General features: G+C 32.8%; 2 protein-coding genes and 1 long non-coding RNA gene across 3 annotated transcripts; all 3 read left to right on the top strand.

The window, feature by feature from the left end:
• Window positions 1-2,602: 2,602 nt before the first annotated feature.
• Window positions 2,603-3,633, top strand: LOC25492484 (osmotin-like protein). Its single transcript, XM_013600635.2, has one exon. It carries the CDS (start codon window positions 2,632-2,634, stop codon window positions 3,388-3,390), a length of 759 nt encoding a protein of 252 aa, XP_013456089.1. The 5' UTR covers window positions 2,603-2,631; the 3' UTR covers window positions 3,391-3,633.
• Window positions 3,634-12,734: 9,101 nt separating this feature from the next.
• LOC112421137 (uncharacterized) lies at window positions 12,735-15,299 on the top strand. The gene is made up of 6 exons (XR_005645632.1): window positions 12,735-13,059; window positions 13,248-13,339; window positions 13,464-13,546; window positions 13,660-13,722; window positions 13,813-13,996; window positions 14,815-15,299. It is a non-coding gene; the product is annotated as an uncharacterized lncRNA (long non-coding RNA).
• Window positions 15,300-22,692: 7,393 nt separating this feature from the next.
• Window positions 22,693-25,786, top strand: LOC11422025 (ubiquitin-conjugating enzyme E2 7). The gene is made up of 6 exons (XM_003606600.4): window positions 22,693-22,874; window positions 22,989-23,091; window positions 23,922-24,019; window positions 24,094-24,194; window positions 24,871-24,948; window positions 25,450-25,786. The coding sequence occupies exons 1-6, from the start codon at window positions 22,832-22,834 to the stop codon at window positions 25,525-25,527; spliced, it is 501 nt and encodes a 166-aa protein (XP_003606648.1). The 5' UTR covers window positions 22,693-22,831; the 3' UTR covers window positions 25,528-25,786.
• The last annotated feature ends 1,381 nt before the right edge of the window (window positions 25,787-27,167 follow it).

The following is a 27,167-nucleotide window of genomic DNA, read 5'->3' as shown; positions in this document are numbered from 1 at the left end:
TACTACTCATATGAATGTTTAGTTGTTTTATTTCCAAATCTTAGAATAACGCTTAATGGCTTCACCTCAACTCTTTCGATATTTCTTAGAATCGATAATGGTATCAAGTTAATTTTTTCACCTTGATCACACAAAGCTTTTCCTATATGGATAGTTTCTCAAAAGAGTTGGAATTTACTGGGTCTTTTTTCTCTGGAGGTAACCGTCTTGAAAAGATAGAACTTCAACTTTTGGTTAGAGCAATAGATTCTTCACCCTTGAACTTCCTCTTTTTATTTCATAAACTTTACATAGCATCTTCTCAAGAGCTTTAGCCAAAGATATGTTGATTTGAAGTCTAGTAAGCAACCCCATAAAAAATTTAAACTATGTATCATGCTTCTCATTCTTCTTGAGATACGGGTATGATAACTTGATGTATTATGAGATGTTGTCAAGATTCTTACTTTCTTCTAGTATTTGTCGTCTATTTTTCCTTAGGGTGAATCTTTATCAATGAGTGTTTCAGATATTATAGCATTATCATTCTCTTTTTCTCGTGGGTTCACCTCTTCACTTTCTTTGTGTGTTTCAACAGTTTCAGTTTTTCTCTTTTTTGCTTCCAATGGTGTCAGTATATTCTTACTTCTTAACTCGGCTACCATTTTTATTTGATTGTTCGGATAGTTGCTCTCACATAATTTTTCCACTTGTGCATCTTAATTACCCATTTTCCTCTCTAATCTTCCAAATGTTTCTTCATGATGTTGGAGGGCTACTTGTTGAATTCTTGCAACATATTCAATGTTTTGATGAGATGCCTTCATAAGTAAGATAATATTATCATATACAACCTGCCTTCTTATAGGTTAAAAATTTCACCTCTTGTTGAGAGAAGTGGGCTCTCCTCATCAGTTTGAGTGTGAGTAGTACTCAAGCAACACCAGTGGATGAGTATTGTTGTAATGATTGAACTGGTTTATAGCAAGGTTATCCATGAATTGTTGTTACCTCAAACAACCATAAACACAATACTCAAGGAGCATTGTTCTATCTAAAAGTGATAGAAAATAGGCAAAATTATACGATTAGTTCCTTAACTTTATTTTAGATAATACTTTCGTCCTTTATCTTTTTTTTTTTGTCACGGTTTAGTCCTTTATGTTATAAAATGACAATATCTCATCATTTTTTATGAGATTTTTTTCAAAAAAATTTAATTTTCTAGGCTTGTATGATGAAGATTTGCGTTTGCCTATGAATTTGATGATTTTTTTTTTTGAGTTTTTGATTATTTTTTCATAAAAAAGGATAACTATGTTGTTATTTTATAACATAGAGGAAAAAAGGATAACTACGTTGTTATTTTATAACATAGAGGACTAAATCGTAACAAAAAAAAGATAAAAGACTAAAGTATTACCTAAAATAAAGTTAAGGGACTAATATATATGAGTTTGGGATCAACCAACTTTTGAGAAGAATTTCCTTGTGAGGGCCACTCTACGTACTCTGATTACTTGCCTTTTACCGCCCTTTTTATTCTTTTTCTCATCTTTAATTTTTCTTAATTTTAAGCTTAAGATGAATTTTTCTTTTTCTATGCTCGTTTGCATTATTTATACTCTAACGATATCCAAATTGATCAATCTTAATATAAAATATCGGATCAATGGATTATTTCTTTTTATGGCTTAAATGGGGCAACTAGTGCATAACAACAATTCAAAAGGGGTAAAAATCCTAGAGTGCTTCAATTTTATCAAGATATGCTTCAAAAGTATAAATTAGTTTCAAAATGGTTACAAGTCCAATTCTAGTGGAACAAAAGTCTTTGAACAATACTCACTCAAACAAGTAAAAAAGGAAGAAAAAAAATTTATCTGCAAGTGCACGATTTTGTCAAGTAATAAAAATATATCGATTCCACATGGATTTATGTGTCCCATAAAAAAGGTCATAATCGCAGCTTTTTAAAAAAATAATTGGTTAAAAGATCATATTCCCCTTATATTAAAGGTCAAAAGAACATATTTCTCTAAATATAAAGGATCATTTTTTTAATAGAAGATCAAAATCGTAACATTTTAAAAATTAAAAAACAAAAAGTAACAAATGTCTAGGCCATTCGTTAAAGATTTTAAACAATATAGGAGTATATTCTAAGAATAATTTATGTAAACAGTACATTAAAAATTAAAATATTTGATTTTCTTAAAAAACATAGGAACTTCTATCCTCTCTCTATATTGATAGTTGAAGAAAATTAGTGGTGTACCGCCTAAGGTTGGAGACCGAATCATTTTCTTACCGACGAGTCTTGTCCATTGTTTCAGACTTTCAGACAACCTTTTTCAGAATTCGATCAAAAAGACAAAAGAACACGGAAAAAAGTACTAGTACAGTACTACACATATCTACTACCTCCTGCTATGTCTATTTTACCCTTTACAAATTCAAAAATATCAACACACATCACAACATTTTCAAACACACAGAAAGGGTATTCCAGTCATATCAAAATCCCACAGACAAAAGCAAAACTAGCCGTTCATCATTCATCATCACACACCGTTCATTCTCCTCTTCATCTTTCTGCCTATAAATAAACAAAACCTAACAACACATTCTTCAAGTTTCATTCAAGCAACAATGGCTTCTTCTTCTTCTTCCTCCACCAACTCACTTCTCATTTCAACCTTTATCTTTCTCACCATATTCTCACCCTCTCAAGCCCTAATATTCACCTTTGTAAACAACTGCCCGTACACCGTCTGGCCAGCTATCATCCCCAACGGCGGCTTCCCCGTCCTATCCAGCAGCGGCTTCGAACTCCGTCACTTCACTCACCTCTCCATCCCCGTCCCAGACACCCACTGGGCCGGCCGTGCATGGGCCAGAACCGGCTGCTCCACCGCCAACAACAAATTCTCCTGTCTCACCGGCGACTGTGGCAACAGTCTCCAATGCCACGGAGCAGGTGGCTCACCACCTGCAACCCTAGTACAGTTCGACGTACACCACGGTAACAAAGACTTTTCATCTTACAGTGTTAGTCTTGTCGATGGTTTCAACACTCCTTTGACAGTTACACCGCATGAAGGTAAAGGTGAGTGTCCAGTGGTAGGTTGCAAAGCTGATCTTGTTGCTTCATGTCCTCCTGTTTTGCAGCACCGTGTTCCAATGGGTCATGGTCCTGTTGTGGCTTGTAAGAGTGGTTGTGAAGCTTTTCACAGTGATGAACATTGTTGTAGGAACCATTTTAACAACCCACAAACTTGTAAACCTACTGTGTACTCCAAGTTCTTTAAGGATGCTTGTCCTGCAACGTTTACGTTTGCTCATGATTCTCCTTCTTTGATTCATCAGTGTTCTTCACCGGGTGAACTTAAGGTTATCTTTTGCCATTGAAACTTGAAAGTGATGAGGAAAATAAAACATGTTTGAGTTGGGTTATTGTTAAGTGACCCTGTTAATGGTGTACTTCTTGAAATAAGAATGTGGGTTGAGGGTAGAATGGTAATTAGGAAAAGGCAATCTATGTTTTTAGTTTTTGTTTTATGTTGTGTTTGGAGATGATGGTTGTATTGTGTGATTTTTATTAGTGAAAAAAAGAAGAAAAAATATGTCATTTTAATTTGTTGTTTGTTAAAACTTGCTTGAGCTTGGTTGTTCAGTTCAATAGATCTGCATATTTCAGTGCATTTGCAAGTTTTGAACTCCTTGTTGCAAAAATAATACTAATAATTAATAGGAAACTGGTAATGTAAACTAACAAATTGAACTCAATAAAAACAATTACAATTGAACTCATCTTTTAACTAATAAATTAACAATTTTGTATCAAAGATCTATTTTTAATCTAAGTTGATCTATTTTTAACTCCAATGTTGGTAAGTATCTTTGAGTCTTTGCTTCAATCTTATTGACTCTTGGTACTTGATTCAAATAAATTTTGTAAGTTATAACATTTTTTTTAAGGGGTAAGTTATAACATGTTAATCTCTTGTCTAAAACAGAAAAAACAAGTTAATATAACTATTAATGCTAACATTTAACTTAACTGATAATTCTACATTTATGGATTGAATATATTCCAACTCTGGACTAGTTTTAAGTACTGTAATGTTTATCACTACATCACAAAAAGTTTCTATAGTTCTTTACTGATGAGGGTATATTTTTAAAAAAATTTAAAATGAAAATTTTGTTTTGGAAAAATAATATATTCAACACATTTAAACTCCCTCTCAAAAAAAAAACACATTTAAACTAAAAATTTTAACAATTATTTTCATAATTAGAGCAAACCATCCTTATTTACATGATTTTTCAAAGTAACGGTGAGATTAATTATTTTCCTCATCACTTTCAAACATGGTAGTAAATCTAAATTTGTTTTGAACTCATCGCACTCGGCTCTGTTTTTTGTTATTTTTTAAAAAATTTGATATCCAATTCAAGAATTGATTCGAAGGTATCAATCTTACCGTCCATTTGTGAGGATCCTGTTTAAAATCAGAGCAAGTTCTGTATGGATTTAACCCATTAAAATTGGCATCGGAGAAAATCGAATCTGAGACCTCTAGAGAAACAAACTCTAAAATTTCAAACCAACACTAGACCACCAAATTCTAAATGGGTTCGGACTCGGCTCTTGTTAATAAAGAGGGTTAACACTACTGTTGATGGTGATAAGGACCAATCCACCTCTTTGGCTCCAATTTCGAAAATTCGAATCTTTTCTTACTGGTACTAGACAGTAGACACTAGTAGTACTCCTATTATTATGAGTGCAGTGCTGCGTTTGTCACGTGGTTTCTACTTTTTCTCTTTTACTTTTGGCAAATCCAAGTAAGTTACATTAACAAGGAAAGGAAATCTTTATTTACATGACATGGATTATCTTTTTGGAAATTGTCATCATCGTTTTTGTTTTGTACCCCACTACTAGTACTATTTTTCTTTCTTTATCGGGTTCTGGTTGTATGTTTACTGCTTGTATACTAGTTGAATGAGGAAAAACGATATCGATTGGTTCACAGCAAACCAAGATGACGAGGCAACTCAGTATAAATTAAGCATATCACCATATTTAATCTCCATTTTTCCCTCCATTACTGGAAAACATAATTTTGAAGAGTTTTAAAATGTACCGTATAGAAATAGAAGATAATTGAATCAACCAAATATTATATTATCATATTTATATATTCAAAACTCCGGAAATGAAAAAAAAAATAGAGATGATACTATAAAATAAGAGTTTTTCTATCATGTGCAAATTTGCACATGTTAATAAGTTTAAAATATAAATTTTGTATTGGAAATTGTACATTTAATATTAAATATAAAACTTTTGAATAAATAATTGTTGTTTTTCAAGAAAAAATTACTACTATTAGTTGTTTTAACATGTGCAATGTTGCACATGTTAGACAAACCCATAAAATAAAGAAGGCGTTGACTCCCTCTTTATTGATCCCTACTTCTAAAATAAACGATACCTGAACAAACCCTCATTTGAGTCCTTGAAAGTGTACCTTGCTATCAGACACGTCTCTGAATCAAGAAAACGAACCAAAAACTCCTTCAATGTCTGTTTCATTAGTCATACACGTCCAAAACATTAAACTTTTGTTAACTCTAATGATGTGTCATTTAGGTTGTGTTTGTTTCAAAGGAAAGAAAGGGGAGAGGAGAAAGTTGAGGGATAGAAACATTTTCCATTGTTTGGATCTCTTTAAATAAGCTAAGGAAAGAAAGATTTTCATGGGACCCACCTATAAAACCTTTCCGCGCACATACAGAAGGAAAGATTGAGAGACTGCTACTTTTTGATTGAAAAGACCAAAATAGTCTCATTTTCATTGCTTTGTTATTTTTGATCAAACTTTCAATTGCTTTATATTGATTTTACTATTTTACTCATCGTATCTTTCTTCTTATTTTTTTCATTTCACTGCCTCATTTTGTATGTACGTATATAATGCGTGCAATTGAAGAAATACTCACACCTAGCCAAATTTTGTTTTCCATTGAAATTAAATTGTATTTATTATATATATTATTGTTGTACCTTATGTGTAAACATCAACCGCAACACCGCAACTTTAGGTAATAACGCAGCAACCGCAACTTCGAACAACACCCCAGCCACCACAACTTCAAATAACACCGAACCTGATTCTGCAAAACAAACTAGAAAGTAAACCTGTAAAATCACGTTAGTATTAACCTGAGGCGTCACGAAGACTGTCCTTGGAATTTATCCACCTCAATGTGCGCAAACTCCCCAGGATACAGCAGATCCTTCTCTTAGTGATGGAGGTAACAGAACAGCAAGAACTATAAGTTTATCAAGTAGATGTTTATTCAGGAATTAGAAAATTGGGGGAGAAGAAGAACAAAATTGTGAGTTATTAGTGTGGCTTTATATATTTTGTTGTTATTGATCAAGTATGAGAAAGAAGAATAGAGCTTAATTTTCTATGTGTTTTTGTTCACGTTGGAACGTAATATTATATAGCAACAAAGCTGACTTGGTCTTGCAAAAATAAAGCCACAATAATAGCTAACAAATTTGCACGTTTTTGAGAATGAAAAAGTAACTGTTGTAAACAAGTTAAATGTGCTAGTTAATTGAATTAACTTTTGAAATAAAATAAATAAATATACAACAATTACTTCTATTCAAGGGTATTTATGTTAATTAATAAATATATATCTTTCTTTCCTTCAACTTTCTATTCCACTTTCTTTTATACCAAACAACCAAAACAATCTTCACCAAAAAAAAAAAAAAACCAAAACAATCCTCTTTTTTTTTTTGAACAACAAAACAATCCTCTCATTTTCTATTCTTTTTCTTTCCTCATATAATCTTTCCTTACTCTTTCTTTCCTTTCGCTTTCTTTGATCATCCAAACAGACCCTTAGTTTTTCCATGTGAGATGCTTACATGGGATGTCCATGTTGGTGAGGGACGAAACTGATAACAAAACCCCTTTCAACTTTCGAAAAAAGAAGAAGAAACCCAATCTTCATCTTCTTCCTCCATTCCCAGATAAGAATCACCTCGATTTTGCATCAAACAAAAGTAAATATTTATGTTATCGTCTCCACAGGAACTGGTGCGATATTCTAAGCCGTTCGGCAATCTATATTGTTCTGAGTAATGGAGTGGTAATAAGTTTTGTTTCATAAACTAGAAAACTATGAAATTATAAAATATTTGAGAGTTAACAGGAAAATGATTATGTTGGGATTAAACTTCATCAACCTACGTGTACGTATTCTCATATCAGTGTTGCGGATTCTAATTATCAATTGCTATTATCGCATATTGCTCAACAACATCATTCGTGTCCAAATGATGTCGTGATTTCTATTGAGTCGTTTAATCGTCGATTTCCCAAAATATTAAACTTTCCAATAGTCGATTGTATCGTTGTATAGTTGATTTCCCAAACTATTAAACGATAGAAAAGCGTTGGGTTCCAATATTCAAAGTGATTATCAAAACCTAAATTTCATGTCTAGAACAAAAGCTTTGATAGAGATTTACTCTAACCTAGATTCAAAAGGTATTTTTCAATAACAATTCAAACTCATAAGATTGTAATGGAAACAAGAATAACCTCAATATCATAAGATAATTAAAATCAAACAACATCATAATCAAAGAGAATACATACTAATATTGTTGATTGCATTTAATCCCAACAAAAAGAGTCTAGCTACTTATTGTCATGGTAACCTTACAAGGAGAAAAGAAGAGATGGAATGGAAGCAAGCCATGATGGAAGCAAGCCATGATGTCTCAATGATCTTGTGAATCCCTTCAATGCTTGTGCCCCTTGCTCCTTAATGGTCTCTCTGTGTTTCCCATGTTTTCTCTCTTCCTAGAGTGAAATATGTTATGATGATATCATCATGTCTTTCTAAAATGAGTAAATGGCCTTTTATACAATTCTGTTCTGACTCAACTCGCCTCGCAAGTAGATGTATTCGCAATGGCGTTGATGTTTCTTCGCCAGTGGATTTCTGCCACGTCAGCTCTTAGGAGTTTTTGATGCCTTAACTCGCCTCGCGAGTTGTTTGCTCGCCATGGCGAACTCTGAACCTTTGCTCTCTGGAACTCCTTGCCATCTACTCACCTTTCACATGCCATGGTGAGTGAAATATAGGACTTTCTGCCAATTGCTCGCCTTTGACTCACCACTGGCTCGCCATGGCGAGCTAACCTTTGCACTTTTTCTTTGTTTTACTTCTTTGTTTGGTGTCTTGAGTTCAATTCTTGCACAAATTGATAGAGTAAGATAAAGAAAGCGTAATAGGGCAATTATCACTTTTCTCTCGGCTTTTCCCTAGATAACTTGTGAAACAAGTAACAGAAGTGTCTTAAATGAAACATGGAATTAACTACTTTCTCGCACTTATCAGCGAGTAGGCTTGAGGTCCGGCCCCCCAGCCTCCCAAGGGCGACACAACACCTTCCAAGAAACCGTGCAAAGTTTCCTCGTGTTAACATCCCCACTCAAAATAAAATTCTTTATCCATTTATCTAAATCATCCAACAGGCGTCTAGGCCACATATAGACATGAAAAGAGGAAACCAACATACCATGGATGATGGATTTTACCAACTGAACACGACCCATGATAGAAAGCAACGAACCTTTCCAAGTAGCAACGAACCTTTCCAAGCAACGAATCTTTTGATGTATAATTAGCTTCTTTTTCTTGTCCGAATTGTTTTAATTTTACGATAATCAATTATACTCTATTCATTCTATTTTAACTGTTGTTTTGATATTTTAAGGTATCAATTATGTTGGATATTTGTATATTGGCTTCACTTTTGCCTAAAACAAATATTCATGTGAGATGTTGAACAAGATGTGTCAACATCATGGCATGGTTCAATTGACCTGTACTTTGCCTTGTTTTTCGCACGCGTTATTTTATTTAAGGAATCCACGCCTTTATTCTTGTCGGTCAAGCTGCGTATTTTTAGCACAAGATCAGATCGTTTGTGATTTCCTAAGATTGTGTTATCTGCTTAGGAAAGTTTGGAGGTGATCAGGATGTTCCTAATAATGTGCATACTTATTAGGAGTTTCCTTTTCTGGTTATGTTGTACGTGAAATGGATCACCGGATTGTTCTGAAGCCCAACAAGATTAATGATCTGTATTGCTTCAGTATTTAAACAAGACTAGAAGACCTAGAGAATGATTCAAGCTGTCATTTGAAGAATAGATCATCTAGGGTTTTGAGTCTGTTTTTGTGAGCCTTTCGTGTATCATCTTGATGCATGTTTAGGATTGTGTTTGAGTTGTAAATTGTGCACTACTCTGAAGCTTTTAAGCAAAGAGTTAGGTAGTTTGTAGACTACACCTAAGTTGTGAAGTACGGTGTTTAGTTGTTTTGTTTGAAGGTAACTTCGTTTTGATTGTATTTGTTATTTGAGTATCACAGGGGCTATGATCAGTTGTAAGGGAGTGAGATGAGATCTCAGATCTAGTTGTTCCCGGGTTGAAGTCAGTACGGGTAGGTCCTAGGTCTTTAGTGCAAACGAGGAGTTTGCTGAGAGCTATTGAATACGGACTACACTAGTGGATTTCCTTCCTGGCTTGGTAGCCTCCAGAGTAGGTGACGTTGCACCGAACTGGGTTAACAAACTCACTGTGCCATTTACTTTATGCTTTGCATTTTTCTTGTGTTGTGTTAGCTTAGTGTTCAAAACATTTTATTCAACATCTGTTTCTGTATAACTTGTGTTGAAACGTCGTATAGAACATCGTAAGTCTAACGTGTCAGAATTCCAAATTATACTCTATTTCAAGAAGTTGCTGATACACTCACTGCGATGACTGCAAGCGGGTATATAACTGAGACTAAGGCAAGAGATGTGGGTTTCTTTTATGGCAATTTGATAAAAGCTAGGAATCATGTTATTGTTGAAATGTTTTTGAGGAAGGAAGGTGTTCCAAAAAAGATAAATCATATGAAGGTTGATTTTCACATGTCGTCGTAAAGCAAACTAGGTATGTTGTAATTTGAAAGTAAATGCCTATTAGCACATACTTTAATGACTCGTTTTGCTCTTTTGGAAGAATTTGAACATTTACTTTTCATGTTTATGTTGTTTTTGGTTGTTGAGTTATTTGTTTAAGTCTTTTTCTCTAAGGTGAATTTCTTGTACTGTTCATTTGGATAATTTAACTCAATTTAAAAACAGAAATGATAAACAAACACAAATTTTTAGACACAATTACAATACCAATGACATTTTCGTAATTCTAATTAAAATGAAATGACAAAATTGTAATTTTGTCTCTCTATTTTCCAGTCCTACTCTCCCTCTCTTCTCTCTAAGACTATTTACAATGGTTAAACATATTCAACAACCTTCAACACCCACTTTTTCAATTTCCAACACTCAACATCATTTTCTCTCTCTTAATTCAACACCCATTCAATTTTTACCTCTCCAATGATTTTTTCATTCAACACTCTACCCCACCACCTTTTATTTCTTATTCTTATTTAATTTTATATTTTTGTTTTTATAATTACATAAAATTACAATTATCAATTATAATTATGGCTTAATTGCACTTTTCACCCCTATAGTTTGTCAATTGTGCGATTTTGCACCCTATAGTTTTAAACGAGCGATTTTACCCCCTATAGTTTTCCCCCTTTCTGATTTTATGGTCCCCATGACATTTAGTGCTGATGTGTGTGTTTTTTATTAATTAATGTGTGTCACGTGTGTAATTCCATTTTTTAAAAAATAAAAAAATGGTATCTTGATGCAAAATACCATGGGGACCATTTTGATTTCCTTCTCTCAAAATCTGAAAAATACCATTTTTTTATTTTTTAAAAAATGGAATTACACACGTGGCACACATTAATTGATAAATAATAGACACATCAGCACTAAATGTCATGGGAACCATAAAATCAGAAAGGAGGAAAAATATAGGGGGCAAAATCGTTCGTTTTAAACTATGGGGTGCAAAATCGCACAATTGGCAAACTATAGGGGGAAAGTGCAATTAAGCCTATAATTAAATTAAAATGAAGAAACACTTAACAAGTTATTGTAGGTGAAATAATAGGTACAAAGTGGGCATAAATTAAAGCAAATAGTAGGTGAAATAATGGGCACACAGTGGACATAATTATTAAAGTAAATAGTAGGTGAAATAATGGGCGCATAGTGGAACAGAGGATGAGTGATTGAAATTTGAGGCAAAACCAAAATTAGGCATGTTTTGAGGATGTTGGTTGGGGAATTGATTTGGATTTTGAGGATGTTGGTTGGGGAATTGATTTGGGTGTTGATAATTGTTGGGATTTTGGTAGTTAAATGGGTAATAAGAAGAATTTTGGGTGTTGAATTGATTGTTACTGGGATCCATTTCACTAAATAAAGACTAAAACTTCAAAAGAAAAGCTAATAGAAAGCTAATAATAAGATTAAGAGAGTGAAAAACTTGGTTTTTTTTTCTGTGTTCAAATCAAATAATCCAAGTCTCTATTTATAGAGAAAAAAATTACAAATTTTGGTAAAAAAAAATTTTTTTATTATTTGCAATGAAATAATTGAGTCCAAAATATTAAGATGATAAAAATCTAAGCAGCCAATTGAAACCAGCCACGTGTCCTCACTTTATCCATTTAACTTTCTCTCTCCGCAACTCCCTTTAGCTCACGCGCCCTGTCGGCGCGTGTACCGCACGCGCCTACTTCAGCCAGCGAAAACGCACCACGTGGCCCCCGCGTCAGAATTCAACATGTTTAATTCTTTCTTGTACTCTCACCTCCGCATCATTTTTTTTCATTTTCAACACCCACATGCAATGGTTTCAACAATCCATTGCACTTGGTCTAATCGTACTTCTCTCTGTCACGTTCTCTTCTCCCTGATATTCCCATTAAAGGTATCCTTTCTTCAAACAAATCTTACAAATTCAGTTGAACTTTTTATTGACTTCTGTTTTTCCTTCCCTTTTATTTCCAGGCAGGAGAATAACTATGATTATGGTCTGTTTTTGCTTCACTTTGAGAAATTGGTATTTGATTACTTCGGATCGTGTTGCATGCCCTTGTTAATTGTTTGGTATGCTGGAACTACGTAGCCACATTTTTTAACAAACTCCTGTAACTTACTCTTATAGCCCATTGCTACAAAGAGATAAAAAGGTGATGAGTGGTATATAAAAAAGTATGTGTGTTTTTGATGAATAATTGAGAATTATACATTATGCCTATTCATAGGAACATATATACTTCTATCTAAATATAAGTTATTAATCCATTCTTATGGAAGAAAAAAAAACAGTTTTTCAAAACAATTATTATGGAAAAGGTATAAACTCTTTGAATATTTGAAGCTTATATTGATAAAATATAAACATTGAGTGAGAAGTTATAAACTTTCATAAAATATTTTCAAGATTTCAAAAAATTTACTAACTTTCCCACAAAGATCGCACAAGTTTCAAATATTTAGGAAGTTTTTTTTTTGAAGGAAATATTTAGGAAGTTATAAACATTAAGTGAAAATTTATCAAATCCTTTATTATTAAAGTCAGACTTGATGAGCTAGCAGTGTTGCCCTAATCACTCATTATTTTTCCTCCCTAATCTGTAATTAATGCTAATCTCATCTGCCAACCACACCCTAAATCTCGGCCTTTGATCTGATGACCTTTCATATTCCTAGATAACGCAATCAAAATCTTACATTGTACACTTCCCCACATTGCATGCACATCATCTATGTTTACTATGCACACTAATCAATAAGCCTTCACTAATCAGGTTTTTCATCTCCTCAAGAGACTAATTAATACTCACACCAGCCTATTTTCATTTTCTTGAATGCAGCTACATTTTCTATCCATCTTCTCCATAGTTTTCTATCCCTCTGCATATTTCATTTCCTTGAATCAAAGGCATAAATCTCCATTTCCATACCCTTTTCTTACTAAATCGAAGGCATGTATATATGCTAAAACCCCATCCATTTCTATATCAGTAATTAGAACTGATATCATGGGTATTATTATCACAATCACTCAATAAATTCATTCAAATTTTCAATTCTCATTTCAATTTTGTGATTTCCTTTATCAATTCAGTATTACGATTACTATTAATTGGTATTTCTGTTTTCAATCACTTTTTCACAATCACTCACAAAATTTAATTTAGTAATCACTTTGAATTTTATGTTTTTTTCTTAAGTTTTAGATATGCACACCACATGTTTGATAAAATGTTTCAGTGAGCAATTGGATCTCCAAAGCTTTCTCTCCAAAGATAGCCCTCTTGACCACGTAAGCTTTCACTTTTTTTATAATATTTTTGCTTTGATTTTTTATATTGGTATTGCAAAGTAAAGATTTCTGAATTAATTTATTAATCAATTCGAAATTCGAATTTTATGTTGTTCTCTTTTAGTTTTAGATATGTATACCATGTTTCTGATAAAATGTTGCAGTGGAACGGGAAACTTTCTTTCCAAAGATAGTCCTCTCTATCGAGTAAGCTTTCATTTTTAATAATATTTTTGCTTTGGTTTTCTCTTAATCAAAAATCCAATAGGATATGAGACTTGGAATGAGAGTTGTATTGATAATGTTTTCTTTTCTTTAAGTGACATTTAGATTGATACTTCCATCTTTGGAGTATATGTTCGTGTGTCATTGTTGACCATTGTGTAAGTAAAGTGATATTGGAGTGGTTGATATCTCTATATAAATAGTCCATGATCATCGCTTTCATTCTTACTATTATGTTTTATTTTCAGAGACTAAAGAATAGGGGTTTCCCATTCATATTGATCACCATTTATAGTAGACCTCTTTTACTCTTCTACCTTTAGATTAGCGACTGCATACTCTCTTTCTCACTCGATAACCCAAAATCAGATCAAGACATGGATCGCATTGCGTTGTTACACGACACTTCGGTTGCACTTCACAGTCTGAAAGGTATATGATGGTTTACTTTCTGTGTTTTTAATAGTCAGGTAGCATAATCAGTTCTGTTATTTTGCTAAAAAATTGTTTTATAACATCTGCTATCTGAATGGTGTTATTGTGCTGGAATATGACTGCTATCTGCTAAAAAATGAAAGATTCGTCAATTATAAAGATAACTGATAACAACTATATTTCTCCATTGAATTGATGGAAGGGATTTACAAAGGGACTAATATATTGGAATGGTTGTGTACGAAAAATGCAAAAATAATCCCTTAATAACATGATTTGTGAAAAGCATATATAACTGCCATTAGAGAGCACTGACATCTTCCAACTAACAGACGTATACCATTAAATATAGATTCCGATGTAAGTCGATGTTGTGTTATCAAGAGCACTAATTAATTAGGCCGTCTAAATTGCTCTTGGACGTTGTGAATCAATAGATAGAAAAGCAGGTATAACTGTTTTATAATTACTTTTATCTTGATCAATGTGAACTTTTATTAGTTCGTTAGAGGTGTCGGACATGAGTTTAGTGTTTTCCAAAAGTTCCGTCTATGCAAAGGCTAGCTGCCCTATGACAGATAGATCATTTAATGTAAAATCTAGCTAGCATTCTAACTTATTGCACTATATAAGGACAAGGCGCAAGCGAAGATGCATCCATTCCATAACAGTAAACTTTTGATACCAAACAGCAAGATAGAACTAAAAATGAGATCAATACACTTTGGTTTACTTGAAGCTTCACTAAAGTCATTGAATAGTTGTGCTAACAGCAGCTTCACTAACTTTTTCTCTTTGTTTGTGCTATTGGCAAGCTAACATGTTCTTCATATCAGCAAATTGGCATCAAGTCATCAACATCCCTCCTTTGTTTAGGCCGAAATCCTTTAAGAGTTACACATCAGCTCTCTTGCTTATTAATCGTTATGGTTCACACTTCTCCTATGCATAAATCCAACAAAAGATATCTAAATACATCTTCAATTGATGGCATTGGCATTGGCATGGATTAAATTTATCTTTGTTGATCGTTTGTTGCTTAAATTTGTATAGCACAATAGTTTTTCTTTGTGTTCTAATTTTTTTTATTGCTCAATTCATGGAAACTGTTCAGCATAATCTTTCTTTTGTCTTGCATGTAATTTCAGATAATTAAGTGTTAGTATCAACTCAGTTTTAAGTAAGATTGCATCAGGCTATTCTTATGGCGTTGTTCTTTGAACATGAATTATAGTAAAGCATTAGAAATTATATATGAACATGAATTATTAAGTTATGGTACCAAATTTGAAGCTCTGAATTATTAATTGTTCTACTCTTTTTTTTAGTGCAAGGGAAAGTTATACCTAATTTGCTGGCGTCGTTTAAAAATTGGTCAATGTATTTACTATTTCTTGCAAATTACCCTTCCATTCTTTAATCACTTAAAAATTGGTCCTTCAACTGATTAGCTGATGTAACTTGCGAATTGACAAAAATACCCCTCCTTCTTCCTCTTCCTCTCCTTTATTTTCTTCTTCATCAACAACACCTTGCTGCTCTTCTTTCCCAGTTATTTTCCCAGCTATAATCGATTCTAATTTCTAATAGAAGCTCAAATCAACTAAATCAAAACAGGCGCCGCTGCTGATGCAAAAATTGAGCTGCAAAAGTAACACCAAAGAAAAACAAAAAACTAGATATTGTTCTAATCTAGATTGAATCATGGGCCATGATGCAAAAATAATAAAACAACACCCTGGATATGGCAAAAATTCAATTATGGAATCATGGGCCATCTTGTTCTCATCAAAACAACACCATGGATATAACAAAAAAATTGAATTTTTTACAACACACAGGTACCAAATGGCTGCTTCATCTTGTTCTCATCTTACCTTAACCCACAGATTCCATTATTTCCAAATCACCCCTCACCTTCGATTCAAACCATCCCCTCTGCGCTTCTTCCTTCCATCATCTTCCACACGAAAACCCATTCACCATCCCCATTCAATGTCTCTTTACCGGCCTCGTAGAAGAAATGGGTACCGTCAAGCAACTCGGAGTGGCCACAGACGGCGGTTTCGACTTAAAAGTGGAGGCAAAGACGGTTCTTGACGACATCAGTCTCAGAGACAGCATCGTCGTCAACTGTACTTGTCTCACCGTGACGGAATTCGATCCAAAGGCTTCTGATTTTACGGTTGGGTTGGCTCAGGAGACGCTAAGGAAGACTGCTCACGAAGACTTTTCATTTCGTTTTCTTCTTTATGATTCTGATGAATTTTGAATTTCCAGTTGTTGATTGAAGGAAGTTGTTGTTGGTGGTGGTGGTTGAAACGACCGTGCGGCAGTGAAGTTGGGGTGAATGATGGTTAATTTATGCTATTGGCCATGGTGATAGGGTGGGGGTGGTGGTGGTGGTGGGAGAGAAGAGAGAAGGAAGAAGAAGGTAACTGTGGAGGAGCCATTAAAGAGAAAGAAGAAGATGAAGTCAGGGGTATTTTTATTAAATGGGATGAACGACCAATTCAAATTAATGAATACACAAACCAATTTTTAAACGAATCGAAGCATGAAATACATGTTTAAGCCAACTTAAAACCACATATTTCTCCATATTTGTTATACATATTTTTACTAGCTATAAATGCGCAGAAACTAAACCATTAAATATTCAAAACCTTCTTCAAAATCTTCTAAATTATTTCCTACAAATTTTTATAAGAATTAAAAAGTGCAATTTTATTTTATAGGGATTAAAAAAAATTTGAATATTTATAAGAACCATTTTATAGGGACTAAAATATAACATGCGTATTTTTGTCCAATAAAAATATTATACTTCATTTCGCTTCTTACCATTCTTTCTCTGCTCTTACATCTTTCTTTAATTAAATAATATAATGAAGAACATATTCGTACTAGTCTACGACTCAGATTTTGTTTCTTATGCAAATGGAAAGATGAATTGGAATGGGTGTGTGTGTGTGTTTATTTTTGTAAATGAGTTGCGTGAGGTAAGAGAGAAGGGGGAGGGTGACTAGTGCTTTAATCGAAAAATTTACCCTGCATGTGGAATTGAACCCTTTTCTTGATATTGATTTTGCTTACAAATTAAACAAGAATTAAGAGCCGACTTAACTCGTAAATACATTTTGTACATGCACACAACAATGAGAAACACTTAAAAATAACAGACCGCATAAAAGATTGTGAAATACACATATCCAAGGTTACAAGATTGCACATATTATATGCAATGAGATAAACAACAAGAGTTATACAATGATTAGATGCGGGCAGAATTAGGACATGGACGTTCATATGTCATATGTCTTGTGCCTATAACGAAGTACTTTGATCAATATCCTTAGACCTATTAACCAGAATGTCCACATGTAAGCTTCAACCAAGCATAAACTACTCTGTTAAGAAGTGATGGTGGTGTGAGGTGGTGATGTAGGCCACATTTTTGGTGGTGTGAGTGGGTGTTGGTGGGTTTTTAATGGTTGGATTCGATCATAACCTTCTCACCCGGTTCAAGTACTCTGTTATCTGGTGGTTTGTCGATGTGGATTGATGGTGTTGCTGTTGTGAAGGTAGGTCTTGTTGTTGCGCTTGTTGTTGTTATTGTTGAAAACGTGGATTCGTTAAAGTGACATTGATTGTTGTTGTGGTGAAGGTGGTTGTTGTTGTTTCAATCGCTATTGTTACCGGTTGTTTTACAAAAGTTGTTGGTTGTTGTGTTGGTTCTTGACGTTGTTGTTTGGTGGTTGTGTGCGAGCAGCATATTGTAGGTGGTGGAAGTTGTTTTTTGTGGCAACTTATGATGTTGGTTGAGAGTTTTTTTTTTGTACGTTGGGTGAGGGTTTTGGGTACAAATTTTATTTTCCTTTGTATGATACTACTTAACGAATCATAATCTAGCATTCCTTATGCTGGTTAGGACTCATTGTGATTTTAATAAATTTTATTTTGACTTTTTAAAAAAAATAAAGCATGAAACTCTTTATTCAATTACCTCTTAGAAGATTCAAAGTAAAAAAATAATTCTGAATATCACAAACTTTCTATGCTATATTCAAAATACTTCCAGAACAAACCACTGCAATGTATCAAATAATATGCAATGTATCAAATAATAACTCACTTGCTCTATATGCTACACCACATTATGCTAACAGGAAAATCAATACTAGAGCTCGCAAGAGAACCAACTACTACTACAAGGTATCAAATAAATAACTCATTAGCAACACTTGAAATTAGTTTTTTTTTTTTTTTTAAATAAGTTTCATAGAAAGATGTAAAATCAATTTCTATTGGTTGTTGTTATGGAGAAAATGGAGAGATAACAAATTAGATGCAATTAATTTCTATTTACATTTAATTTCATTAGAATAAGTAAAAGTTCTCACTCAAAAAAACCCTATCACTTACAATCTCATGCTAAAATCCTATCACTTTTGAATAACTACTATACACTCGACAATAATTATTAAACTTGGAAATATTATACACTGGACAATAATTATTAAACTTCGGCCAAGGAACGACTGAAAATAATTAATTTAATATACACGAGAGAAGTTGTATTTAAAATAAATATTATACATAGGACAAGTTGTTTTTGATAAAAAGTTAAAAATAATTATTAAACATTGGCAAAGTAGCTGCTAATACAAATTTTAATTTTTTTTTTTTTGTTTTAGAAGAAGTGGTAATTCACTGAAATTAAACTCACACACAACTGTGAAGTCCCGGCCTTGCAATTTCGACATTTGTCAGTTGAGTTAGAACTTTTAGACAAAAAATAATTAATTTAATATACACGGGATAAGTTGTCGTCGATACAAACTATAAATTTCTTTAAAAAAAAAACTATAAATTAAATATTATACACGGGACAATTGTTACTGATAAAAAGTTAAAAATAATTATTAAATATGGGCAAAGTAACCGCCGATAGAAATTTGAAAATAATTAATTTAATAGACACATGATAAGTTGTCGCTGGTACAAAATTTAAAATAAATATTTTTTTTTGATAAAAAAAATAAAATAAATACTATACGTGTGACAAGTTGTTCTTGATAAAAAGTTAAAAATAATTATTAAACATGGACAAATTATCACGGGTGCATACTTTAAAATAACTATTTATTTTTTTAAAAGATTTTAAAATATACAAAATTGAAATAAATCGTTCACATCAACGGATACCCGTGCGGATACACTATTAAGTACTCCTTCCGTTTCCTTTTAATTGTCAATTTTGCTTTTTAAAATAATTGATGTATATTCCCACGTTCGGTAAGAATCCAACTACCTTTGTTTTTCAAATAATTCCATGTCCCATTTATTCTCTACTTATTTCATGTTTCGATTGATGATAAATTTATAATTTGATAATGAATGGTGAATTTTAAAGTTAGAAGATGAACAATAAAAACAACCCATTATCGCATCTTCTCTGGGTTGGTTGAAAAAGAGTGGTTCATTATTTTTTACTGAAAAATTAGAGAAAATTTAGAGTATGTATCCTTTCTTGAAACTGGATCAATCTAATTGAAAAGAAAAAACGACCACACTAACATCACGAGGTAGAAGAAGAAAGGCATGGATTGTTTTTCGTACATGATGAAGAAAGGAAACGACACAGAAGAAATAGGGTAAAAAAAAGATTAAGCTGCAGTTATTAAAATTAAACATCATGGTAAAGATTTATCCAATGGTCAGGATTTGATCCTCTCACCCTCTCACAATAAAAGTTCTCTCACTTGATATGCATCCTTGATTCTTAGATGAAGTTATAGTAATTCATAATTCATCTGGGAGATAAGTAAAATTAACCATGAAAGTAAAGTCGATCAGGAATTGTTTCACTAATAATCATATTTGATTTTTTTTCCCAAACGATTTGTCCTTAAGCGAAAGTCATTTATCACTTAATTCAATAACTTGGTTATTTGATTATCAATATATAAGATGACATAACTCCTTTTTCATAGCAAATATCCTAATGCGAGCAAGGTCATTTTTCATAGCAAAGATTTCTTGTGAGCATCCTAAAAGACACAACTCCTTGGCAAGCAAAGTAAACTCCGTGGCGAGCATCTTGAGCACCCCGCAAGCAAAAAACCATCTTGAAGATAACCAACTCCTTGCGAGCATATATAAGGGCTTAAATGTTCTTAGCGAATGCAACTCAAGGAAGATTCATAGTTTTTCTAAAAATTCACAAGTGTCGTATGAACACTAGTACGCCCTCCCTCGAATATAAGATTTATCCTCACATAAACTTTCCGTATCACTCTTATACAAGAGCAACAACTTGGGGGGGGGGGGGGGGGGCTATTGTTCTGAACTGCTCGAATGACTAAGGCCATCTCAGTCCAAGCTCAATTATAAACAGGCCCAATTCATCATTTGGTTAACTATGCACATCACACACCCCCATGCGAGGAGGGTGCCTTCAACGGTCCGGGGTACCAATTCAAACAATTATAATGGTCCCTATCAATGTCATTCAATCATGGTGGATGGTTACTATTCTAACAATTATAATATCGAGCAACGGTTGTGCCAACGACACTACACCTCTTCACTATATAAGGGGACTTTTCACAGTCCCCAAAGGTACGATCTTTTTCTACAATTAACCCTCTGTTCTTGCTCAAATATTGACTTGGACGTCGGAGTGTCTGCAGATACATACTCTCCACCATTCCAAGCATTAAAACGCCTAAAACCACCGCATCAAACGTTGTTCTCATGATCTTGGTAATATTAGTATATATATATATATATTTAAAATTTTGATACTAATTAAATAAAGATTAAATTTTAAATAAAATGCTCATATAGAGGAAAAAATTTAAAAGGAAAATGGCACACCAAAAGTTTGCATTCCCTTGATTTTCAAATTTGTGTTTTTTTAACCCTCTTATTCTTAGGTGAAGCTCGAATAATTCATACTTCATCACGAATATAAGTAAAATTGACCATGAAAGTAAAGTTGACCATGAATTGTTTATTGAATAATCAAATTTGATTTTCTCTCGAACGATTCGTCCTTAAACAAAATTCACTAACCACTTAATTCAATCAATTATTTGATTTTCAATATATAAGATAACATCCCTTCAAAAAAGTTACAATTTTTCCCTAAAAAAAAGTTATAATTTTCAATATTTAATTTTTGACTAACCACTTAAATCAAAATTAAGGCTTCATCTATGATTTCAACCAATACATAGCGTTTAAAATAATCTTTGTTTAAAGACAAATTTTAGTTTTCCAAATAAATAGCATTAATTAGTTTTATTGAAAAAAGATAAAAGTAATTGAGAAAAGGTATAATTGACAAATCGTACCCTTAAAATATCAAAACAACAGTTAAATAGGAACGTTAAATCCGTAGTCAAACAAAATTTAATATATATATATATATATATATATATATATATATATATATATATATAATAAAAAATGTCAAATGTATTTGTGTGTATAATTCATAATTTGATCAAAAGTTTGCATTCCCTTGATATTCAAATTTGATCTTTTTTTTAAGAAAATTTGATTTGATTTTTTATTAACCCTCCAATTCTTAGATGAAGCTCTGATAATTCATAAAAGTGACCATGAAAGTAAAGTTTCAGTCCAAGCCCAATCTTTTATTCAAGAGCAACAACTTAAACTATTGTTCTGGACTGCTCGAATGGCTTGGCCCGTTTCAGTCCAAGCCCAATTATAAACATGCCTAATTCTTCATTTGGTCAACTATACGCATCACACGCCGCCCTCCTAGCAAGAGGGTGCCTTCATCAATCAAGGACACCAATTCAATCATGGTTGACTGTTACAATTCCAACTACTGTAACCATCGAGCAACAATTGTGCCATTAACAATTACACCTGCACCTCTTCACACTATAAGGGGACTTTTCAAAGTCCCTAAAGATACTAGCTTTTTCTACCCTTAACCCCCCTTGCTCAAATATTGACTTGAGTGTTGAGTGTCTGCAGATACACACCACTCGCCGTTCCAAACACTCAAATGCCAAAAATCACCGCATTGAACTTTGTTCTCTTGGTCTCGGTAAGATCAGTATATATTTAAAAATTTGATATCAATTAAATAAAGAAATATTAAATTTTAAATAAAATATTCATATAAAGGGAGAAAATTAAAAGGAAAATACCGCACTAAAAGTTTGCATTCCCTTGATTTTCGAATAATTCATAATTCATCCCGGAGATTAGTAAAGTTGACCATGCATGGTTCAACTAAAGAATCAAATTCAATTTTTTTTTTCTCAAACGATTCGTCCTTAAACAAAATTCATTAGCCACTTAATTCAATCACTTGATTATTTGATTTTCAATATATAAGATAACAACCCTTAAAAAAAATATAAGATACCATAATATTAATTTAATTTTGAAAAAAATAAAATAAAATATTTCATAATTTTAAGCAAATCAAATATGCAATATATTCCTTAAAAATAACCCTAATAGTAATATTAGCCGTTCAAATCTTAACTAATCACATTTCCACAACCTCAAATATTTAATTTTTTTATTCATAGTATTTTCTAGAAGATATTCATTAAAATAAAACCTATTTTTATTGTTACTTGGAAACGAAAAATCCTATTTTAACTCAAGAAATACATAAATACTATAAAGGATGAAAATTAGCATTGAAGAAGAACCCAAACCCACAACAACACAAAGAATCGAGAGAGAAAGAGAGAGAGAGTCACAGGGAAGCCAACCATCTTTCTTTCTCTATAAATATTCAATCCAACTGTCGGTTTTCAAAACAATTCTCTCTTGATGGCGTCTCAAGCCAGCCTTCTTCTTCAAAAACAGCTCAAAGGTAACACCAACAACAACGTTATACCCTTATTCTTATTATTGTTTTCGATTATTATTCAATTCATCGATGATGTTCTTATTATTACTGTTTATTTTTTTTTTTTATTTTGTGTAGATCTTTGCAAAAACCCTGTCGATGGATTTTCTGCTGGTTTGGTCGATGAAAACAATATTTTTGAATGGAGTGTCACCGTAATTGGTCCCCCTGATACTCTCTAGTAAGCCCTTTTCTTGATTATTCCCTTATTCCTTGTTTGGATTTTGGGTTTTGTTTATAATTCGTTTTTGGCTTTTTTTTTGTTATATCTGGTTTTTTTTTTTGTTATTATAGATCATGTGTTTGATTGCTTCTATTAGGTTTTTTGTTTTGTTTTTTAATCTAATGAGGTTTTTTTTGTTGTTGTTTGTGTCTTGATCATGATAATTTGTTAAGGTTGTTTCTTTTATTTAGTTGTTTAGATTCTTGTTGAATGAATAGATGATGTTTATGCAATCTGTTTGTTGTTTTTGTTTATACTGTTAACTATTTGGATTGGTTTTGGTTGAGTTGATTGTTTTTATTAGTAGGAATCAAATTCGGTGGTGTTCCGACACTCGCACACACTGCTCACCGATGATATTGGTTGGGTTGAATTTTACTGTCAGCAGGAATCAGACTCGGTGTTTCGACTTACATATGCTGCACACAACCGTTTGCACTTGACCTAGTGATAATGGTTGTTGAGTTTTTTTATCGGTAGGAATCAAACTCGATAGTCTGGAAGCTCAGACACATGCACAGCAACTGGTTGCTATCGACCCTGTGATAATTGTTGGGTTGATTTGATTCGATAAGATTGTGATTGTGCTAATTCTTAGGCGTATTTTATTCTTAGTTTTTTGAAAATGCATTTGAATATTTCTATTACCATTCTGCTTTCCCTCTAGTTGCAAAAAAGTTTTGCTTACTATTGCTCAAGTACTACTATGTTTTCAATGTAGCATTGGTATTTTACCGACTTTTCTCTGTTGTTTTGTTTGTTAATTCATTGGCTTGGATTTCTTGCAGTGAGGGAGGTTTTTTCAATGCCATCATGAGTTTTCCTTCCAATTACCCAAATAGTCCACCAACAGTGAAATTTACTTCAGAGATATGGCATCCTAATGGTTGGTTTTTCTTATTTGTGTTTTTTGGTTTGATTTTAACCACATGGAACTGAGTTTTTCTGTTTAATTTGCAGTATACACTGATGGCCGGGTTTGCATATCAATCCTGCATCCTCCTGGTGACGATCCTAATGGTTATGAGCTAGCAAGTGAGCGCTGGACACCTGTTCATACCGTAAGTGATTAATTATAAAACCATGAGAATTTCACTTTTCATTGTTAACCTGTTTAGTATAGTTTATCTTCAATACCTTCTAAGTTTTAATCGAGTGTGCTGTTGTTCAATAATAAAATCAAAACATTGAAACTTCCTTCACACACTTCCTCATCCTTCTTCCACCCCACTTTAAATTAATTTTAAATTGAAGTTGCAGATACTGCAAGAAAGTACTATAAGGCTCCTTTTCTTTCCTTTGCTTGTATAAATGGGCATATTACAAATTCCAATATACTAATGTTGAAGACTAGTGTGATTAATATCAATACACATGGATCTATCGGCAATAAAGTTTTCCAAAATATAAGTAGCGTGAAAGGCTAAGTAGTTGTTTTTCAATAAGAGCTACAAAGTTAAAGATTAAGGTTGAATCAAGAGTTTTGCAGCATAATGTATCAAATGAAATAGCTTTAAAATGTTTGTAATGACTTCAAATGTTTACTGTCTTGAAACTAAATTGTAGTGTTGAAAATTTCACTGTTGGCTTTCCATTAATAACTTGCTGGGTGTCCTAGGAAAATCGTATGCTACCTTATGTTCTCCACTTGTGATTTCATATACTTGCTACTTGTGAAACTATAAACTATTCAAATCTTGTATGTACTAATAAATAATTATGTACGTTATCTTGCAGGTAGAGAGTATAGTATTGAGTATAATATCAATGCTTTCCAGTCCTAATGACGAATCTCCTGCAAATGTTGAAGCAGCAGTAAGTTTGCTAATTATTTCTATTCACTTGATTGTTTTATTGCAACCAACATTCTTTCCTATCATAGTTTACTTATTTGTATCCTAGAAAACATAAAGGCATCGTAGTCATTAGTAGTATGATACTGATATGTTGCATTGCCTTTGGATATTTTAGGATTCAGGCCTTGTTTGGATAAACATCTTAATTAAGTGCTTATAGCATAGACACTTAATATATTAGTCCTTATGTATGAGCTATTTCTATAAGCTGTTTTCATAAGCTATCATTGAGAGCTCATTGAAATATGCTGTTTCCATAAGCTCCGCAAATCAGTCTCACAATTGCTTATGCTAGTAGATAAAAGTTCAATCAATTTAACTAATCCAAATAGGTACTAGTAGATAATGTTACTTATTTTGGGAATCCTTATTTTCGAAAATTCTTATGTGCTTCAATTTTGGTAGTTTTGCTTAATATCTAGTTTGTTCTTCTAAGACCTATACTTGATCTAATTTGCAGAAAATGTGGAGAGATAATAGAGATGAATTCCGGAAGAAGGTTGGCCGATGTGTAAGGAAGTCACAAGAAATGTTGTGATTGCCTGCATATCACGGTGCTTTTGTGAACCAGAGGAATATACAACTTACCTTAATGAATTGGTTCACTCTTTGCTTTTTGATCTGTGTAAGCATGGCTTTTTGGTAGTTGGCCACTGCACCTCTATTTTCTTCAGTTCCATATGTTAGGAATTGGAAACAAAAACTGTATTCTAAGTGCTTTGGCTGGTGGTTTGACATTGGAAATTTACTTTGTTCATTTGCATAACCTTTTTTTATTTAAATTTTATGAGTTTAAATGGGTGCTTTGTTTGGTTTTTCTGCATAATATATTACTCTCAATCATGCATTGTGTGGTTATGCTCTGAACCTGTTTTCTTAGGAATCAGGATTACCCTTCGCGGTTTGCATTGTTTAATCTTTTGGGTCATGTTATCAAGTGTCTCAAGGACACTCATTAAGAAATAGAAGTTTTGTTTTAACTTTTTTAATCTTTTAAAAAATACACACCAGTTTTCAACACCCTATTTTTTATATAGGTTTCCTTAATTTGTGCTCTAAGGTCATTCATTATTATTTTTCTAATCTTAAATTCATTTCAATAAAGTTATATTGTCATTGTTCTACCAGGTTTTGATGTCGATGCCTATGTATGTTTGAAAAGTGCTCGATAGGTTAGGGATAGTTTACCTTCATTTCAGTGATCTCCTCTTGTCTAGTAGCCTATAGTGTCAAACCAGGGATATTGATGCCTCTACCTCTTGGCTAGTGATAGTGTATTGATGTTGTACTGTGTTCTGTGCTTGCTTGCAACTATTTAGTGTTAGAAATAAGTACTTGACAAAATCCCATATCAAAAGTATAAATATTTTTTGAGTATTACTTTTCCCACCCTATAGGATTCTCGCCCGCCTTGCTTTTTTCCAAAAATGCCCTTGAGGTTTCCAGATTTTATAATCCGGAATCATGTTTACTATTTCGGATTTTATAATTCGGACAATCTTTATAATCAGCCATCAGAATCTCTCACATTTCATTAGTTTTGAGTTTTGCTTTTAAAAACAACAAAAAAAAAACTAAGTAAAAAAATGCTAAAAATCTGTCAAATAAAATCATAAAAATACCACCAAAAAATTCTAAAAATCAAATAAAATTAGTGCAAATTTTTTCAGATTTTTTTGAGAATATGAATAATTAAAAAAATGAAAAATGGGTCTAAATAATGAAATTTTGGATTTTGAGGGGCGAAGTCCCATAATAAGTCCCTTCTTCGGGAGTCATGGTCCTTGAATTTTTTCTGATTTTTTGAAAATACATGTTACAAATATGTTTAGGATTTGTGCTGATACAGTGTGGATTATATAATCCGAATTATTTTACCTTAAAAAAAGGGTGTTTAGGGGGTTTCTGGATTATGTAATCCGGAAACATCATGTAACGCGTCCTATTTTTTGAAGTTTCCGGATTACAAAATCCGAAAAAATCCGTAACTCCATTTTTCACCCTCTAACAAAGGAAAACATCATTCCGAATTATGAAATCCTAAAATCTCAAGGGCATTTTTGAAAAAAATACAGGGCGCGCGGGAATTCTATAGGATGGGAAAAGTAATACTCATATTTTTTTGGTGTTATTTCTCCTATTCTTAGAGGAATAGGGTCTTGTTTGATAATTTGGATT

This window comes from Medicago truncatula, chromosome 4 (genome assembly GCF_003473485.1).
Source record: "Medicago truncatula cultivar Jemalong A17 chromosome 4, MtrunA17r5.0-ANR, whole genome shotgun sequence".
NCBI lineage: Eukaryota > Viridiplantae > Streptophyta > Magnoliopsida > Fabales > Fabaceae > Medicago > Medicago truncatula.
This window is presented reverse-complemented; position numbering and strand designations above follow the sequence as displayed.

Bases quoted from the DNA above. Each gene is read 5' to 3' on its own strand.
- LOC25492484 (XM_013600635.2), top strand. From the start codon at position 2,632: ATGGCTTCTTCTTCTTCTTCCTCCACCAACTCACTTCTCATTTCAACC.
- LOC11422025 (XM_003606600.4), top strand. From the start codon at position 22,832: ATGGCGTCTCAAGCCAGCCTTCTTCTTCAAAAACAGCTCAAAG. The intron at 24,020-24,093 runs GTTGGTTTTTCT...TTTAATTTGCAG, and splicing joins AGAGATATGGCATCCTAATG to TATACACTGATGGCCGGGTT. The intron at 24,949-25,449 runs GTAAGTTTGCTA...TCTAATTTGCAG, and splicing joins CTGCAAATGTTGAAGCAGCA to AAAATGTGGAGAGATAATAG.